General features: G+C 46.6%; 2 protein-coding genes across 3 annotated transcripts; one reads left to right on the plus strand and one right to left on the minus strand.

The window, feature by feature from the left end:
• Positions 1-13: 13 nt before the first annotated feature.
• EIF2A (eukaryotic translation initiation factor 2A) lies at positions 14-14,678 on the minus strand. Its single transcript, XM_084291954.1, has 14 exons — positions 14,478-14,678; positions 11,598-11,667; positions 11,077-11,151; positions 10,245-10,363; positions 9,120-9,219; positions 8,624-8,706; positions 7,844-7,917; positions 7,555-7,699; positions 6,589-6,705; positions 3,822-4,393; positions 2,819-2,935; positions 1,812-1,940; positions 1,095-1,160; positions 14-462 (listed from the first exon to the last, which is right to left on the minus strand). The coding sequence occupies exons 1-14, from the start codon at positions 14,503-14,505 to the stop codon at positions 397-399; spliced, it is 1,761 nt and encodes a 586-aa protein (XP_084148080.1). The 5' UTR covers positions 14,506-14,678; the 3' UTR covers positions 14-396.
• Positions 14,679-14,702: 24 nt separating this feature from the next.
• On the plus strand, positions 14,703-16,774 carry SERP1 (stress associated endoplasmic reticulum protein 1). Of its 2 annotated transcripts, XR_014618707.1 has the most exons (4): positions 14,703-14,911; positions 15,063-15,138; positions 15,241-15,383; positions 15,865-16,774. XR_014618707.1 is itself a non-coding variant. In XM_084291955.1 (3 exons), exons 1-3 carry the CDS (start codon positions 14,828-14,830, stop codon positions 15,279-15,281), a joined length of 201 nt encoding a protein of 66 aa, XP_084148081.1. In that variant the 5' UTR covers positions 14,703-14,827; the 3' UTR covers positions 15,282-15,481. The 2 variants fall into 2 exon arrangements, 1 of the variants encoding a protein (XP_084148081.1); XM_084291955.1 differs by lacking the exon at positions 15,865-16,774 and having other exon boundaries at positions 15,241-15,481.
• Positions 16,775-20,256: the final 3,482 nt, after the last annotated feature.

Consider the following 20,256-nt stretch of genomic DNA (forward strand, 5'->3'; position numbering starts at 1 on the left):
GGTGTTAGTAAATGCTCTTTATTTTTTATCTACAGCCCGTAGTTGCATAAAGATCGCGTCTCTTTAAATACAATAAAGCTATCAAGGTAAACCCCATCGCCTTCCCTCCTCACACCCAACACAATGCTTCTGGTTTTTATTTGTCTTGGATATGCTTTACGAACGTCAGCACGTTTCTGGTTTGAACAGCAACAGACGTGGCTGTTGTGCTGTTACTTGTTTACAATTTCACCTGCACAAAGCCTTAAGAAAGCTTTTAAAAAGGCAAGTGTGCAGAAAATCTGTAAACCTTTGCATCATCGGCCATTTTCTACAACTTTTTATTATGTCCAAGTAAATATATATTAGATTTTGGCTGAAGTTTTTGTTAACACCATATTGGAGTTCCATGACGTTTCAGAGACCCAGTTCTAAGTCCTCCAGTTCCTGAAGGAGAGCAGTTTCTTTCTGAATCTTCTCCAACTAGAACAAAAAAGCACAAGATAAGAGATGGAGCTTCTTATGCAGGAAATCAAAAAAGCGTTATTTATGAAGGTAACTTCTGAGTTAGCCAGTAAAGCCAGAGGTATAGTGACAAATGCACACCTGGTGCCTTATCCCACGGCATCACCCCTCACCCCTACAGTATTTAGTTCAAAGAACGCCTGACTCCGTGCTTGAGCCAAGGGGTACTGCAGGCTGAAGCGACCCCATGTGCAAGAAGCGCACAGGGGTATCAGAGGGGGCAGCACAGGAGAGTTCTCACACTTGTTTGGCCACTGTACATCGGCGTTATTTGGTCGGTGTTAGTACTCATTTCCACATAATGCACAGGAGTGGTGGTAACAGCAAACATGGCCCTATGATGAATCAAATGGATCATTTGATGGGGGTGCAGCAACAGAGGCGGGGACACCAACTAAACAAACATCAGGTTTGCTCTCTGCATTTTGTTGAATGCTTGCTGCTAGGAACTGTCTCTGATTTTGAAATTGAATTGATGCATCACATCAAAATCTTACAAAATCTAAACATAATCATCACAAAGCAACACACACCAAACAAAATGTTGGTAAAAATCCAACTCAAGCAAGCTACCCAAATCTTCACAGTACCTGATTCTTCTCTAGCTGCTTGCCAGCAGCTGCTTGTTCCTTCAGCTGCTCAATTGCCTTTAGTTTCTGTGAAAATAAATGTGTATAGGTGAACCAAGAACGGAAAAAACAGTCTTAGAAGTTCCTGCACTTGCAATTGCTAGATTTACCAGCAGGCAGTTCTCAATGTGGAAGGGACACTTCCTTTAAGCATCTGCAGATGCTCAATCCAGAATTCCCCACCAATAAAAGAGAGATTTTTTTTTTTTCCTCAAGAACAAGACAACCTAGAGAACAGGATTGCTTAGTTTCTGAAACCAGAACACCATACATTATCTGACTGAAGGGCCAAATCCATTTCAGAAGTGACTCCTACAGCATCGCTATCCCTCTTCACCACGGCTGCCTTTCTAAGCATAAAGGCATTTAAGCTATACTCAGTTGTGAGGAATTTGTTGCACATCCAGCAGTATTCGTAATTGCAGGCTGGAATGCACTTCCATGCACCTTTCAGTGGTTTCTATGCTGTCTAGACTGAGATGATCTTCAAGAGTCTTGACAAGTGAAGACTTCTACTATTCTACAAAATGAAAAAGCCAAGGAAGTTGGTTTACAAATTCAGGACATTACCATCTAAGTAAACGCTATCCTGTTGAGCTCGGGTCACCTTACAATGAGACTAGACTTTAAAAAACATCTCTTAGAAAAGTCTGTTGTTCATTTAAGAAATCCCCTTGCCTTTTTTAAGTTCTTTATCTTCTTGTCAGTTTCAGGATCTCCTGATGTCACAGCAGGCACAGAACTCCGTGGTGTGCTCTGAGACGCTGAGGACTGTGTAGATTCCTGGTTGCTATCAGCTTTGGCTTCCTGTAAGCAGATTTAAAAAATAATAAATAAATCACATTATCTACAGAAAATACCTTAGATTACGGAAGGCCTGAAAAAATCTTTTTCGTCATTTGAACTGCTCCATTTTATATTTCTTCCTCCTCCGATTTGCTCATATTCTCTAAGATTTGTATGTGCCTTGCTACACTATTTTGTATTACCTATTATATAGGTAACGGCTTTCTTTGGAATGCCACTCATGTTGTTTCTTCTTCAATTTCTACTTCGTGAAGACACCAACCATACAAAGCATGGGAAAACACCAGTAAGGATGACATGACAGACATATACACAAATATTTTGTAAAGGAGACTGGTGGGTCATCACCTCTTCGAGACAAAGAAAAGGCTCAAAGACAGTGTAACAAATTCAGAAACATAAGCTCTTATTTTAAGAAATTATTACTTCAGAAGTCTGTAAAATTTGGAGTGCTAATACCAAAAGCTGATTTTTATCTGCTTTGGTGAAGAACAGCAAAGAAATGAAACAGAACAAGTTCTCTTTGGTCTGCCCTGGTAACACACCTCAGCCCTGACCTGCAGAGCAAGCCCATTCTCACTTCTTACCCAAGTCTGGAAAGAACCTTGCAGATTCACCTTGCAGGTGAAAAGGCAGAATTGCGTATTGACATTCACTTCATCTAACACCTGCAGCAATCAGCCTCAGCTGTTATTTTTAAGTATGACTAAGGCAGATGCAAAAGGATAACTAACACATCTACCGCCCTCCCCAGAAGTGAGCACATGCAAAATCACTGGATGGGTTTCAGGAAAACTAATGTCACTGCTCTGAAACTGATCACTGGCGTTGTGAAAATTAGTTTAACATTATCCTTAAAAGAATTACTTTTGCAGTACCTGTTTAGCAGCTTTCTTTGCTTCATGTTTCTTTTGATTTTTGAGAGCTGTTTTAGAGAGTGGCTTTTCACTGCTTCCTGACTGTGGTTTCATGTTCTGAGGTGGCTCATCCTCATGCTGCAGGATAGGCAAAATTAAGTTTTGAAACCTCTATTCCACGTTGGTACAAAAAAAAAAAAACAAACAAAACCAAACAAAAACCTTCCAAATTTACTTAAGACAACACCATGCACAAAGCTGAACCGTGATGGAAGAAGAAGTACGTGCCCTTTCTCCTTCAGCTAGTGGAAGGCTAGTGGTGAAAAGGAGTTCAAACTCCTCCATTCTCAAGTTTTCCCTTTTAGGTGGTACTGTCTGATACTTCCTGAATATTTTACATATGTCCAGCAAAAGAGCAAAATCATCATGTTTTATGGAGGTGGGGGAGGAGTGGAAATCAAACAGGAATAGAACAGCTTGGCATTTCGCTTTTGCTGAGAACTTTTTAATCAAGCTCCCTGTGACAAGAAAGAAAAAACGGGTCACCGGGTTGTTTTATAGCTGTTGCTTTGGTTAGTGGAAAGAGGAAATTCTTTAGGCCCCCCCCCCAGCTCCTCAATTAACAGTTAACGCATATGGCAAGTTGGGAGCAGAGAGCAGGCTGGTAAACTGGGACCTATCCTAACTCAAGTACCCAATTTCACTGTAAACTAAATTTATAGTTTATTGTTCTTGTGCGTGTTGCAGAGAATGGCTTTAAAAGTCTGCAAACAACCTCGTGAAAGAACAGTGTTTGGACAAAAGAAAATCCTGTTCCTAGCACAAATTCTTGCAAACAGTGAGCAAATAATTGGTCGAAGAGTACTGCTAAGAAAACCTCTCAAGAAAAATGTAATATTCCTGTCACTCGGGTTACCCTTCTAATGTTCCTTATAAAAAATATACACATATTTGAGACCAAGCTTCAAAGATAGGCAAAACAATGAAACAGAACAATTTAGTGCATATATGGCAGTCTACTTACAAGCTTGGAACTTGTCACAGGTTTGTTTCTCAAGGCCGGAGGTCTGTATGCCTGGGCAGGTTTTGGCTCAGCGCTCGGCAATTCACTTGGAACTGCTTGGTACTTCACTGCTTTCACTGGGAATACTCCATCCAAAAATGGCTGCCAGAAAACCTGCCACATTTCTTCATTTGCTGGAACTTCATAGTGGTGTAAAAGAGAGCCAGTGTAGTGCCATATCTTGTAGCCATTACTGACTCGTAGCCTGGGAGCACAGGTAGCCGTTACAATGTGCTCCCCGTCAGGACACCAAGCGAAGTATGTGGAATCCGAGGCTACTGGTTTGGAAACGAGTTTGTAGTTTTTAACGTCCCACACTTCCATCTGTCCCCTGAGATTTCCAAATCCTGCTAGTACTAGGATGTGTCCGTGGGGGCTGTAGTAAGCAGCATTGCGAGGACCGGTTCCAAAATCAAACACAGGGTCACATTTCAGATTAAAAACTGTTGCTTTGGCAGGCATAAAACCATACACAGCACAAAACTCGACTGAATTGGGGTTCCAAACAACATCATAAATAGGGCCATTTTTAGCTAAAGGAAAAGGAAAACATGCAGCCATTGTTATGAGATTATACTGTTTCACTTGCACCGAAAAGATACCAATGATTCTTAACTCCACGCTTTGCTAAAATCCTATAATCTAATTATTGACTGAAAATGAATTCTGCTAACAATTACAGTAGAAACAAACAATAGTCTCATAATTTTAGTTAACGTTTGCAACAATAACTGCAGCCATTCCAAATTACCTCTCTGGAGTCAGCATCAGCACTTTAAGCATATGTTTTCATGTAAAAAAAAATCCTTTATCTGTTTTCCTCATTATTCAAGAATGGTATCTCAGGACCATCTCAAACTGTCCCACTGGAAACCTGCAAAAACAGGAATTTTATACCAGCTGGATAATAGTTCCTCTTCTACTCTATAGCATAGCTCAGCTTTGTAGAGCTAAAAGTGTTGACTCAAGTTACCTTTGCACCATGCTCCTGCATGGTATTTTTAAGGACAGATTTGGAAGTGGGAGAGGACAAAAAATGGCTTCACACATACTGACTAAAACTTGCTATTATTGGAAGCTATTCTGGGGGCTAGCGCATTACGAGATACTGAAAAAATGGTGGATCAGTGATCTCAACTCATGTTAAGATACAGAAGGATGAATAAGACCCGTAGGTCACTATAACACTCCATAATCTGATTACCTTTACGTATGTTTCAGGTAAGTGCCAAGTGCACTAATGCTAATTCTTAACCTCGAACATTGACTCAAAATATCCAACTGAACTGAACCGTTTGTTGTTATTCTAAATCCTCGGTATCTTCAGGAACCCCCGCATCTTTCAGCTGTGCATTCACACTGCATGCTTCCCCTCTTAAAGCTTTTTAGATAATGTTACCCCAATGCAATTGCAGAGGTAGAGGTCTGAAAGAAAATTGTGTTTCTACAAGTTTCATGGCAGTAAGCCGCTGGAGAGATTATGGCAGCTTTATATGGGCTTCAGCAGCTAAGGCAAAGGCTGTAGCACATACCAGTCAAAACTGAACACCCCACCCCCCACAATGCTTCTGTGAAAAAAGCTTCAAAACTGGACCTCAAAAGCCACCAGATGATACAAATCATAAGATCATTCAGGTTGGAAAAGACCTCTAAGATCCACAGGAAATGAGGCAGCACTCACTCCGAGTGCTCAGTATTTGCTTTCCTTAGGAAAGAAAAAAAAAAAAGCTTTACCCTTTATCCCCCTTGAAAATTAATAGCTAAATTAAATTAGAATTGATGACAGACCTCTTATTAAATAAAGATGCATTTGAAGTAAGTAACTTCAAAGGTCAAAGGTTTTAATAAGAACGGAATTTAAGAACTAGTGTTCTTAACGCAGTAAACTGCCCCCAGAGAGATTCTAGACACTGAATTGTAACTGATTACTTTTCCTCGCAGTCAAATTAGCAACAAAGAGAAACGGGGCATAGCACTTGCAAACACAAGTTTTGCTACAGAAGGCAAACTGGAGACGTTACCCTGATCAACGCTAGTATCGAAGGGAACATAGTCACAATCTGTCTTACAAAGTCACTTAGGTATTACTTCTTTACATCATCACATGCCCAGCGTTTTGAAATTTCACAACTAACTCGCTTCTTTAAAATCCCAAACAAAAAAAGTATTTAACATAACAGCAAAAACTTAAGATAATGGAAAAAATACTACCCAGAGGAAATTTATGAAGACTTTCAGTACAAACAAGACACTGAAAATGAGTGCATGCTCCTTCCAGATGGACATTACTGCCAGTATCAATCGCATGCCTAACATTGCCTGTAGGATTGTTCCATTTGGTAAAATACTTTCCTGCCTATTTCAGATCCTCAAACGTTGCACTGGCTCTGTTGTCCAGGTCCTTCCTCAGAAAGAAAACACAGTTCCCTTCCTGTGCACTCTCACAAGTAGATTATTTGTATATTTTAACTGAAAGCGCGTGCTCTGTGCTGCTGCCACTAGGACAACGGGTATATCAAAGACAACAATTTAGCTACTGAAAACATACTGCAGGTTAAAAGAACACTTTTTAAGTAATATTGCTTTTTAAAGAACGCTTCATTTTTGTAAAGAATACTTCATTACACTGACAAAAAACCACCATCAGACATTAAGGAAAAGCTGGTGAAGCAGCAATTCCCACTACTGAGAGCTCTAACGCAATGAAAAATTCCCAAGAGCGACTTACGCAGTTGTACGACCGCACTTTCTCCATTCGTTGCAATGTAGTGCAGAGTTTGCTCTCCATAGTATGAAGCACCTGTTTTATCAACTTCTGTACTAGCTATTACTAGCACAGCTGTGGCTAATAGAATAGACAGAGTTATTTCCATATAATTACTTAAAATAACAAGCTTTTTCACTAACTACCATGCACGAGGAGACATTAAGTTAATAATGAACTTTACAATTAGTTGCACGCATATCAGTGCTTTTATCATTCTATTCTTAGTTGAGCTTTTCATAAACCCAAACAAAACTGGTTATTTTCCTTTCTCAAATTTAAGAGTACAAGCCAAGGTACTACTCATTTACTACTGGATTATAAGAAAGTGAACAAACTTTTGCAGCCATAAAAAGATGTTCAGTAGCAGCAAGAGCATCTAATGCTTTTCATGTAAGGCAAAAAAATAGGCATCCCGATCAGTCCTTGAATAAAATGTATCATCAACAGCTTTTGTATGTACATCTATTTTATGCAATCACACAGAAACCACACGTGGGCTTTGTAATACCTTCCCTGTATTCCAAACAACGTGGGTTGAACTAAAGAACTTTTTTTTTTTTTTTTTAAATATTATTCAGCCTGTTGCTCTCAAAGAGCAAAGCATGCAGAGGACTGTGCAAGTCATCTCAATCATGATTACATCTGTTTATAAAATTTTACAGAACAGCTTACACTCTGAGATAACCTCACATTTACAGCTTAAATATGTTACCACAGAACACAAAATTAAATTTGAATTCATTATTCACTTGCAAAATTTTCCAACACGCGAAATAATTAAAAAAAATAATTAACAGTGCATTAGCATTAATGGATATCTTTGGTATTTATCTGCATATGCAAATAAAATGTAAAACCCACATAGTAAACAAAGTAATTAAATGACAAATGGACAGAATGTCAGGTTTAAATATAGAGCTGCTATACCTTTTTTGTTCCATAGCATTGTCACCTTGTCAGCTTTAAAAAAACTTTTATTGGCGAGTGCAGACTGAGGTCCACCGAAGTTGGGATACTGGTAGAGTCTAACAAACGACGGTGCACCTTTACTGCCTGGAACATACACTGCAACCTAAAACAAAGTCATGAGATTTTATTGCAGACTATATTCTTGGTAGCACATAGCCTTGGTCCATTTACTACTTATACACTGTACTAAAACTGCAGTATTTTTTTTGAACAAAAAAAAAAAAAGTTGGAAAAACATCAGAAGTACCTTGGTTGGCTGTGCTCCTGGAGATAACACAAAATCATTAACCTTTTGCAAATGCAGCTTATTTGCAATAGTGTCTGCAAAAAAAGAAGTCACAGATGCGATGATATTAATGACAAAACGTCAGCCTAGATTACTCAGCTATACCTTCTCATGAGTCTGTATCATGGATAACAAAGAGAAGTATATATAACAATAAAAGATTTATTCCACTAGGCAAGCAAACTTTAACTTCCCACTTCAACAAACTAGAGGTCTGACTAGACCTGTTTTCTTTATTGACGTCTCCCTCTACTGAATCCACATATTCCACCAATAGTAGTAAACTTCAAGGAAAAAAAAAAACACCTGTAGCTTCACAGCCTCAGTTTTGCCATCAGTATCAGTTTTCTATAGAGGCATTTTCAAATAGTTCTTTGACAAAATACACACAACACAAAGAAGTAATCATCGATAACGTTCTCTACTGAGAATTTCCTCTCTATTTCCTACTCTCTATTTCCTGAATCTCATTAAATGTAAAAATACAAACCCAAGCCTTTTTATCTGAAAATGTGTTTCATAGCAAGTAAGTATTAAAAAGATAAAGTAAACAAAAAAGAAAACATGCTTCATTAAAATGTAGCAATTTTGATTTTCCAGAATTAAAATAGAATGCAGATAATACTTCAAATAAAAAACAAGCAACAGAAGAAATGAGAGGAAAAAGTGGAAAGTGAAAAAAAAAACAGAAGATGCCTACACAGATCGTAATTAAACTATCTTATAGAAACATTTGCTTACTGAAGTTGTTGTTCTCAAAGAAGTGCACTTCATTGTTTACATTCCTGGCACAAATGCTTTCATCGTCTGCCCAGCAGGGACACCTACATTTAAAGAAGAAAAAATTAGAAACAATGAGCATTGCTCATCTTCAGCAGTCTAGCATTTTTTCCTCCTATTTTACATCTAAATATGCTCAATCACAATATATTTCAGATGGACAATTGACACTTGCCATCTGAAAAAATATACAATTTACCTTGTATAAAATATATAACTGGACTTCCGATTATCACCTGCTCAGCTTTCTTTCTGATGCCAAATGATAGGGGATCTACACTAAGAAATACACAACTGTAACGGTGTAAGAAGTACTAACAAGCATAGTTAGTTGCTTTCAGCTAGTAGCAGGAAACATTTTGAAAGCTAACACCGCACCAAAAGCCCCACTTACCCGTATGAGATCTCGGAAGCCACATTTCTTTGCAAACATTAAGCACCTGGAAAAGTTACTTACCAGTTCTGCATCTTTTTCTGGATGAAAGACTTCAAACACTTCCCAGTTTTCACATCGTAAAGTTGTAGGTTGGGCACCCCTGCTGTGCCATCTTTAGCAGCTGCAACAGATACATGCATTAAAGTGGCGATCTCCTGCGATTAAATGTGCTTCACCACGATGACATTCCATCTCGTGATTCTACAAGCATCTGAACGCGCATCAACTTCTTACAGGAAGCACCCCACTCCCTAACAGACGAGGCCCTAGGTTGTTAATTGCTTTACCTGTTAACGTAAGTCTTCCTGCAGTCTGTCAGCGTTAGTTCTTTTGAACTAACATTTGGAAGTGTAGGGTTCCCACTGCCATTACAAGACTATGGCTACCAACCCTAGGACAGCTTTTTAAATGCATGTTTGTGTTGGTTTTTGCTTGTTAGTTTTTAAATCAAGAATGCTCTCTTGGCAAAGAATGGAAGGAATATTCTGCACTATTACGCTGTGTTCTCAAAAGAATCCAACACATTTTGTCCAACACATTAACAGTCACAGCTGTATCTATAAGCCAAATAAAACAGCTCTGCTTGTTTTAAACTTTTTTTTTTTTTTTTTACTCATTTTGTACTCATTCTAGGTATTACTTCATAATTCGGTAAGACCGAGAATAGCTAAACTAGGCACATCAACTCCACACAGAGGCAGAGGAGAGAATAAAGCCCTCTGGACAAAGGAGAACACCTATATTAGCTGTGCCCAGCAGAGGACATGACTCCTGAGACAGCTCATGATTTTCTTTGTCTATACACAAATACAAACTGCTTGAATGGCGTGTTGTCGAAACATACTCTGCACTAAGGTCAGTTAGCTTTTTTTGGAAACATGCAATTTACTTAACAGACAAAGAGTTGGTACATGTACTGATTTACTGTTGGCAAAAAATGGGCAATACCAGATGCTTTTAGAAGATGCCACCTCTCCCTCCCTCCTCCACTCTATATTTGATTAACCACATGCTTTTTCTGTACACTTTCCATGATGCTCTTTTAGGCAGTGAACATGCTACAATGGCAAACCACGTAAAAAGTCTGCAAACCAAATTAAAATGTGCATGTGCCCTGCATACTTCTATAGTGGATAAAATACTCACTTGTATAGGCCTGCCACGTGGCTAGAACGTTATTCTTTGGTGAGAATTCAAGGCAAACTACTTTTGGAAGATCAAAGGAACGCAGTAATTCAGCACTGGTGACATTAAAAATATTCACTCTGGAACCAAAAAGATGATATTATCAATAAAACATGCTTACAACAGTTAATTAACTACTAAGGTAACTTTTCAAGTATTTGACTCTCCTAGATCTGTTCTAGATTTGGCTGGTGTTGAAGAGATGATTTTTCCTCTCGCTTTTACCAAATTTTTGAAAGAACACATTTTAAGACCAGATATCCAACCAGGACAGAAACAAGACCAGATATCCAACCAGGACAGAAACTGGCTCCATGAAACGCTGGTCAAAACGTATCGCATATTTTGATCTGCAACGCTTTGACTCTGAGTCAGAGACAAGGTATGCTCCCTCCATGGAGAGTCCATCCATGCTTCCAGTGTTAAAGTCGAGAGAAGGCCAACACAAAGATCTAACTGAATTCAAACATGCATTTGGTCTACGTATTTTAAAGGTCTTTTTAAAGGTCTCAAGAGAGGTATCAGGAAATAGGAACAAAAACCCCAAATAAGTCATATGAAGATTCCACAGAAACGTGAGCATTATAAATATGAGTAAAAGAGTATTTTTTTCATCTGCTATTCAGAAAACAAAGCCATTACTGCAAACGGCATAAAAATTAAACTGCACTTAAAGCACGTGCAAATGCTTTCATTAATAGCAATGGCCTTCACACACGTAAGGTAAATGTAACATGATTGACTCAATTTACTTTATACAAATTGAATGATTAGGATCATAAATGGAACTAACTTTTCTCCATTGCACCAGGCAAAGAGGGAACCGTCCTTGCTAAAAGTAACAGCTTTGCAATTTTTTCCAGAGTCCCTAGAGAAATAAGAAACACACATTAGTATTAAAACACACTGCATAAGGTATCAAAAAAAAAAAAAAAGTAAAAGAAACTCAAGTTTCTTCCCGCACCCCTTTGTAACAGAAGCAGTGTGATCTGCTCAGCAACCTGACAGCTGGAGCAGGTGATCTCTGCAGGCCCCTTCCAATTCAGCTGTTCTGTTCTAGCTGTTCGGTGATTACTATCTGAGCAATTACATGTCAGGCAGGGGTAAAGACTTCAAAGCCACTGGGGCTTACTGAACAACATGAAAAAACATTTTTTTCATACATTTTTCACTTTTAGTCGGCATTTACTTCTCAGAAGAAAATCTGAGGAACAGAATCCAGTCCAGATTTGGACTCACTGACCCCTGTGGGTCCCTTCCAGGTTAGGGCATTTCTTCTGTACACAAGGTCACAAATGGTCAGAATAGCAGTACCTCTGAAACGCCGTACTCTCTGTGAAAGCAGGAGGCCCGTTCACCATGTAAAGCCCTTCAGATCCTCTCACTGGAAAAGCAAACAGAAGCATACTCATTCCCACGTCAGAAAACTGCCCAAACAAAGACCGTAATTTGTGACCCCTGAAGCCCGCGAGTACTTTTCCCTCTTCTTGCAGTTTAGAGTTAGCAAGAATGGAGGTTGTAAAGGGACGTGCGGAATATCGGAGGCTGACCTGGCTTCACCCCAAGGTAACTGCAGGATTAAAAAAAATAACAGGGACCAGACCGAAGTCAGATGCCCGCAGCACGACTGGTGCCAGAGCACAGAAGGGATCGGGCGCTCAGTGCCGGGCAGGGGGAGGCAAACCCAGGTGTCGGATGGAGTTGGAGGCCGGGGCCCCGCACACCCTGCTGGGGCTGTGCCCGTTCGGGAGCTGGGGCTGTGCCGGGACGCAGTTCCACAGGCTCCGTGGGCAGCCGGTGCCCGCGCGCTGTCTCGCAGCAGTCGCTTTTCTCACGTTTCAGCACCGCTCCCTGCGTTCCAGCCTGAGCTCACTGCCCACTGTCCTGTCAGCGGGTACCACGGCACAAAAACCTGCCTCACCTCGGAGGATGACCTCAAGCTACAAGAACTGCACCTGTATGAGGAAGGAGGTGGAAAAACACCTTGTCCTCACGCGGCTGGTGGTCCTCAAGGCTCAGCCTTTTTGCAAGAGGCACTTGCACAAAGCCAAACGTGCACATCCTCCATCGCTGCGAGGCTACACGATAGTCCTGCACAACGGAATCACGAAGAGCTGTCCAGATACTCCCCAGAGCAAGGATTAACTACCTAAACACAGGACTGGCATTGCCAAAGGAAGATTATGTCGGATTTTTTTTTTTTGCTGACATGAGTCTGGATGTGCCCTGCAGTTCATTTCAACATTAAAGTTCAACTTAAAAAACAGCAAGCACGGAAGAAATACTGATACAAAATGTGTTCCAAATTTCATCTTTTTACGAGAAATTGCCATTCTTATGGCACTAGAAAATAAGCACGAAAGCGTAACAGCCTGAAGTGTACCAGCCTGCCGCGAGGCTGGAAGGTGTAGCACACACCCAAAACCAGCACTCAGCCTCTGAGAGCCTTCAGAGGGAAGCAGAGAATACGTCCATGATGTTAGCCAAGCTGATCTGCAGTATGTCAAATCTCCTCACTGCATGTAAATAAAAACAGTCACAGGTACATTCTTACAAAGGGCTGTGCCAGAGATTCAAAAACCGTGTTTCCTTCTTGTTCTAAAATATAAGCACATATTAGTACTCTTACATTACATATTACTCTTATATTCTGAGTATTCTTGCTGGCTTTTTTTTTTTGAACAGGCTATATAAGATTAATAATTAGAGTATAAATAGGTCAACACAAATTTCTCAAGTACATCAGAGGTCTCTGATACCATTCTGCAAATAAATCAGCTTCTGATGTAAACGGGCATTTGTTGCAGAAAGGCCCTACTCACTCTCGATATGGGACAGGACGATAAAGTACAAGCTTGTTCAAATGAAGAGGGATTAACAAAAATAACAAGTTCTTCACAAGTGTCTGAACTACTGTACACCAAATGCTCCTCACAAAAAGCCCAAACGTTGCAGGGACTCTGCAGGTAAGATCCTACTCATTTCAGTAAGAGTTCCTCATGTGGATGATTTACAGGTGAAGTCCTCAAGCTACAAGATCCAATCTCACGATGCTGATCAAAGCAACTGATCTCTGGCTTGCTTCATAATCAAGCTCAACTCCTGCCTTCCTACAGCAGCAGCATTTTTTAATGTAAGACTTCTAGATCGGAAACAATCAAAGCTAAAAAAAAGCTCTAAGTATACACCAAAAAGGTGCAGCACTTCTGTTTTAAAAGCTAAGGCTAACAGCCTGTGTAAAACGTTGACACTTGATCAATCTATGGATGAAAGCTGAGGTGAAAAACTGTTTCCTCACCAACAGGGCTCAAGATACCACGACTTGCAGCAGCTGCAGCACGGCTGCAGACGCTGCCGCTGGGTTGTCTCAGTGAGCAGCAGGTCTGGCAGCACGCAGGGGGCTGCCCAGGACCCCGCAGGGCTCCTGCTCGGCCTCCTGATCACGGAGCCCTCGCACAGCCACAGCAGCGCAGTGCTGGGAGCCAGCCCTGCCTGCAGCCACCCTCACACCACTCCTCGGAGCTGCCTCTTTACTTGCTGCGTATCCCCCCTGCGCGTCTCTCCTGCACCTCAGGAACGATCAAGATGAGAGTGTTTTAACCCAGAGCGCATTAGTTTGGCCAAACCACCGCGTGCACAGATCGCTGCTCTCCGTGTGCCCCAGCAGCCGGGCAGGGCCGGCTGGAGCCAACTGCCCAGCACCGGGCTCCAGGGGTCAGGACCTGAACCTGCAGGAGGCCGCGGGCAGCAACGCGGGGCCAGGGCCAGCCTGGACAGCGGCACCCCCCGGTACCCCCGGAGCCCCAGCACGAAGAGCCCCGCTTCTGGAGCCGAGCAGCGGGGGCGGGCAGAGGCCGGCGCCCTCCCACCACCGGCGGCTTCACCGGGTTAAAGGAGAGGGGCGGGGAGGGCCCCGCAGGGACAGCGGCGGCACCGGGCCCCCCGCCCCACCCCCCCCCGTCCCGTGCCCCCGCCGGGGGCGGCCGAGGCGAGAGAGCCCCGGGGTGGGGGGGGGCCGGGAGCACGGGGCGGGAGCACGAGGGCAGCTCCCAGCGGGCGGCCGCGGCGCAGGGTGGCACAGCGGGACCGGGACCCGGACCCGGACCCGGACCCGGACCCAGCCCCAGCCCTGCCCCCAGTCCCGGTCCCGGTCCCGGTTCCATCCCGCCCCGCCGGCCCGGTCCCGGCGCCCACCTGCCAGCAGCGGCGTGGGCGGCGCCATCTTGGCGCGGGGCCGGTCTCACTTCCGCTTCCGCTTCCGGGTGAGCGGCGGCGCGGCGGCCGCAGGGAGCTCCACGTCGCGCGGCACGGGGGGGAGGCCGCCGGGCGCGTGACGCCGAGGGAGCGCTTCCGCCCGCCGCGGCGCGCGCGGCCCCGGAAGCGCCGGAGGCGGGCGCGCGGGTTGGCGGCGGGCGCCGGGCCCGCGTCACGTGGCGGGGCCGCGCTTCCGGCGGGCGGCGCCGCGCGGTGCTGACGCTGGCAGCGGGGCCGCAGCGGGCGCAGCGCAGCGCAGCGGAGCCGGCCCGGCCCGGCCCGGCCGCACCATGGTGGCCAAGCAGCGCATCCGCATGGCCAACGAGAAGCACAGCAAGAACATCACCCAGCGCGGGAACGTCGCCAAGACCTCGGTGCGCGGGGACGGGGCTGAGGGGACGGGACGGGGCTGAGGGGACGGGATGGGGCTGGGGCTGAGGGCCGGGGCTGGGGCCGGGCTGCCCGGTACCGCCCGGTGCCGCCCGGTGCCCCCGGCCCGGCCCTGACGCTGCGCGGTGCCCGCAGAGGACGGCCCCGGAGGAGAAGGCGTCGGTGGGGCCGTGGCTGCTGGCGCTGTTCATCTTCGTGGTGTGCGGATCAGGTGAGCGCCCCGGCCCCGGCCCCGCCGCCGCCCCCCGCTGCCCCCCGCCGGCGGCCCCGCGGCCCGCTGAGCGCAGCCGCCCGCCCGTCTGCTCTCTTGCAGCCATCTTCCAGATCATCCAGAGCATCAGGATGGGCATGTGAGGGCTTCCCGAGCACCGCGACCGACTGCGCCCCGCGCCCGGCCGGCCCCGGCCCCGGACCCCCCGCAGGAGGACGCCCGGCGCCGGCCATGCCTCATTCCAGGTCCCCTCACGAGTCATTCCGAGTTTTCTAGTCTATGCCGCAGTGCCTTGAAAAGCACCACATGTATAAAGCAATAAAATTCTATTGTTGATCTACAATCGTGGACCTACTTATTCAGCAGAGCACGCCTCCGTGTTCTGCGCGCATCTGCTAACCTGTACGCAATGTAGAGACCTGGGACCCGGCACCCGTACGCGCCGGTCTCGAGACCTGTGTAAGCCTCTGTATAGCTGGAAATGCTCTCGTTTAAAGTTGGAAGCCAGGATTTCTGTAGTACCGGAGTACAGATTTAAAGCATGTTCCTACTGAAGCAGTCGGGCCGCACGGCATTCTGTTGCTTATCTAAGTGAATCGTCATCTCTGTGTGTGTAGACCAGCACTGCAGCATGTGGCAGTGCATTAGCGCTCAAATGCTTATCGTGACAGAAAACTCTATCCTATACCTCTTGTTCTAATAAATAGAAAATGCTTGTTTGTATAGCTCGTGGGAGTTACTTAACTAGCGACCAGCGTGACCGAGCAGCAGCTGTTTCTGACATAACCCGATGCTGAGGTCTCACAGACTGTTCATCAGCGAGGGCGAGAGCTACTGAACTTCTCCCGGCGGCAGGCTGTGACTTTGCTGTAAATACTTCTTGGACAACCTTCAATGAGTCGTGCTTTTAAATTTTAAAATGTTGTATGGGGATGTTTCGTGCAGGTACCGGGAACCCTGCCCCTCTTACCCACACTTCTGCTTTTATGCCTAACATCTGCGGAGCGTGGTGTGTCTTGCAATATATGCTCTAATCATGTGTAAGGTAAATCCTGCTTTCAGCTCTGTTTCCTCTAACGATGGACCCACCGCTAAACTGCTTCCCTATGGATGGTCACAATTCCTTCTTAGTAACGTTGAAATACCAAGCGAAACCCTCCCTGCCTGTATAGAAGAATGTAACTTAAAATCACAATAGAAATGCTGCTATTGATCATACGTTATTGCTGATGGCCTCGGCTCTGCGGCGGCCTCTCGATGTCTGTTGCGATAAATGAAGGCAGTCTTAAATCGGCCTGCTGTTGCATGCAGTTGCTAAAGGAAGATTATTTTTTTTTCAGGTTTCTTAGAAATTTAAAATCTGGTTACATTACTAGTAATAGAAAAAAGTTTCTATAGAGATGAACTATGTGTCTGTTAGCTGTGAAGGAGCAGACTTTTGCTGGTATGAGATGTCATGTTTCCATTTGAAGTCATTGGAACTGGTGTAAGCCAGCACGGCCCAGGCCGTGCCCCAGAATCCAGCCATGTGGCGTAGCGTACGCTCCTTATTCCTGGAAGCTCATATTTTGTAACCGGCAGGGGAGGGGAACTCTGTATAATCTCTTATTTTAAATAAAGTTCTTCTCAAATGTGAGCTGTGTTGCTTCTGGGGTTGGCAAACTGGTGCCTTACTGGGTGGTGGGGCCGCGTCATGCCAGCCTTAGCTCAGTGACCGTCCCCCCTTGGCGAGGGGAGCCCCCCGCGGCAGGCACTGTGCACACCTTGGGCAGGCCTCGGGGGTCCTGCTCAGGAGGCCTCAGAATGGGCCGTGCTGCCCCCTCACCACCATGCCCAGGGTCTGATTAAATTTGTAGAGGACTGCTCGCTTTGGTGCAAATGTGGAACTCATCAGCGCTTGTGGTGCTTTGCCTAGCCAGGAGCTGAGCGTGCTCTTTCGGTTTCTAGCACCACCAGATTCAGAAAAACAGAAGCATGTTGTTAGTCATGTCTGAATGGAAGGACGTGCAGTAGCTGCTTTTGCTTGTAATTACAGTACGAGCAGCAAGCCCTGTCTGAGAGCCAGTGCCAGCAATGACCTCTGTCGGGTAATTACAGCTTGGCACATTGTGCCCTTTGGAAAGTGCTGCTGGATTTAAACCAGTGTGCTGGGTTCTCTACATTAAAAATGTCAGAGCTGAGAACAGACCCGGTTACGTAAGGGATGAGGAAGCTCCGTAGTTAATGGGTTCGTTAGCAATCAGCTGGCAAAACAAGAGCAAGGACATTTTGCAGGTGACGTGGTATTAGATATCAGCAAAGCACATGTACAGCTAAGGAGGGCTGCAGCACAGAAAGGCAAGGAAACCACACTGCCTTTTGCAGCAATTACTGCTTGCGAGTCCGGCCTCCGTTACGTGGGCAGTTACATTGGGGTGTCCTACACCCGGCGGTGCAGGGTAAGCCCCGTACGCCCCACATGCCTGCAAACGAACGCTCGGGGACGATGCTCGTTTGTCAGACCAGCTTTATCACAACGTATGGGCAGCTGTCAGAGGGTGGGGCTGCCAGCTTTGAGCGATTTGTCTTTAGAAAAAATACTGAGTGGTATTAGCGCTAAGGGAACAAGCAAGCAGCTGCCATACCCTGTTGTTCCTTCCAGGGAACAGGTCTTTATTTCAGAACAACTTTGTATTCAACTACAAAACTTGACTCCGTTCGTGCATGTAAAGCTGCTAAAAAACTTCCTTTGACCAGCAGACTCCACAGCCTGGGGGAGATCCCACAGCGCGTCCCACTGCGTGGCCCGAGAAGCCAAAGCAGCGCCCGGGCTGCCCGGCTGTGGGAGAGCCCAGCAAACGGGGCCGGGGCTGTGGGAGCCGGCGGTGCTCCCGGGGGGGGCTCCCGAGGCCTGGGGGGAGCCATCGGCCCTCTCGTCTTCGACAGGGGCAAGGCGGAGGAGCCGGGGAGCCGCGGGCAGGAGCCGGGGAGCCGCGGGCAGGAGCCCCGCTGCAGCACGGCCGGGCACGGAGCAGCGCTGCGGGGAGCGGGGCTCTGAGGGGCGCAGGGCCCAGCTCCCGCTGCTCGCCCGCAGCCTCCCAGGGCCGCGAGGCCGCCCCGCAGCGGGCCCGGCGCCTCCTGCCCGGCCGCGGCGGCCTCGCCGGTGCCGGTCCCGGAACCAGGCCCCGGCCCCGCCGCGCGGCGCCGCCCCGTGGCCGGCGGCTCCACAGCGCCCGCGGGCCCCGGGCCCAGCGCCCCGGGGCTTTCTCTCCCCTGCCCCCCCGCTCCTCCCAGGGGCAGCGCCGGGCGGGGAGGCCGCGGGCGCTCCGCTGCTCTGCAGAAAGGAAAGAGAAGCGCTGGGGCAGCGTTAGGGCAGCGCTGCCGCCGGCCGCACAGAAACACAAGTCAGAGCCGGTAACGAGCGGCAAAGCCCCGCGCGCTGACGGGCAGGTGGCGGTGCTGCGGCCGGGCCGGGGGAACCGCCCCAGCCCCGGGGGCGGCGGGGAGCAGGGAGGCAAAGAGAAGCGCGGTGAATTGCTGCTTTGACTGAACCCTGCAGAGTGCTGCTTGACTGAAACCTTACCTTACCCCCAAAATGTGAGCGCGTTATTGACGAGAAAAACTTCTTCGGCCAAGACCGGCTCCCTACAAGCTACGCACCTGGCCCGCAAGCCGCTGACAGTGCTGGGCGCAGGCAACTCCGGCAGCCTCTGCAGCTCCCCCGGCTCCTTTCCCCACAGCCGCAGGTGCTGTGTAGGGGGGATGAGGGCGCATCCCTTTTCACCAACCTGCTATCCAAGACTTTGTCTGAGCTGTTTCAGAACATAGCACCTGCCTCCAACCATACCCTGCAGCGGCCAGTTCCAAAGTTCACTTTCTGCTACTTCAAAATAAAGGAAGACATGAATGAAAACTTGTTTTTTCTTTTAAGCCAGTCTCCTGCCAGTTTCACTGGGTGCTCCTCCTCCCCATCCATGAGCTGTCTGCACTCACCTCATTCAGCACCTCTGGAGATGCTCTGAACGTGTTGCGTTGCCTTACCTTCCCACCCAGCTCTCCTCAGCGTTTCCTCCACATCCTCCATCACTTTTACAGCTTCTCCTTGCATGTTCTCTCATACACTTTCTGAGATGCCAGCACTAATCCAGAACCAACAGAAAACTAAGGCTTGTCACTTTAAGACCTTTTTGCTCTAGCATGCTTTTTGATGCAGACACCATTCCTCCTCTCACCCACACCAGGCACACCCACAGCCACAGGGTCCACCTAATTTCCAAGCATCACAAGTCCAGCAGCTGAACTACTTTTCCACTCACTACGCTGAAGCGATGGAATAATGCCCAAGACAAGGAAGCGCAGCGGCACTGCTGCCTACCAAAGCACAGCATCACCTCCAACCGCCCAGCTGCACGCAGCGATTTCCCTTAACGCAGCCGTTTTCCTGAGACCACCCGAAAGCCCCCAGCACTGGGCTTGGCCATGCGCAGCCGTCCCCATGCGATGCAGGCGCTGCCTGGCAGCGGGCTGCCTTGGCCGGCTGTGACACAAAGACAGCAAAGGCAGGCTGTGCAGCAGGAGGACGCCTGACGGCAACACGATCACTGGTGGAGTCATTCCTCAAGGTCTCTGAAATCAAATGTTTAACAGCATCAGGACGAACACCGCGTGCTGAGCAGCTGTTACTCCTTTCTCTCTCCGGGCAGCAGCCTCAGACGTCCTCTCAAGAAGAGAAAGCAGCAATTCAAAGACCATCTTCCGAACTCAGTTCTGCCACTTTACAGTATTCTCAGTACAGCAAGCAGTGGTATTCAAAGCTAAATACAACTTAACACCAGGAGAAAAACTAAATACAAACAACAAAAACCCCTAACAGGAGCAAAAGCAAGCAAAGGATTAGAAACAGGATCAGCCTAACCTTGTCTCACCCCCCATTTCCAGCAACGTTTTTTTCTTTTCACCCGCACATAGGTGGATCTACTTGTCCTTTCAAGGCAGAGCTTGCACAACGGCAACTCCACACAACAGGATTACAGAATTATGCAAGGAGAGATGTATAGAAACCAGGTCCATGGGAGTGCAGAAACAATTAGGACTTTTCTCAGTCCAACAGACTTGCTTTTCTACTTCTACCATCATCAG

This window comes from Netta rufina, assembly GCF_964035555.1.
Source record: "Netta rufina genome assembly, chromosome: 9".
Taxonomy (NCBI): Eukaryota; Metazoa; Chordata; class Aves; order Anseriformes; family Anatidae; genus Netta; species Netta rufina.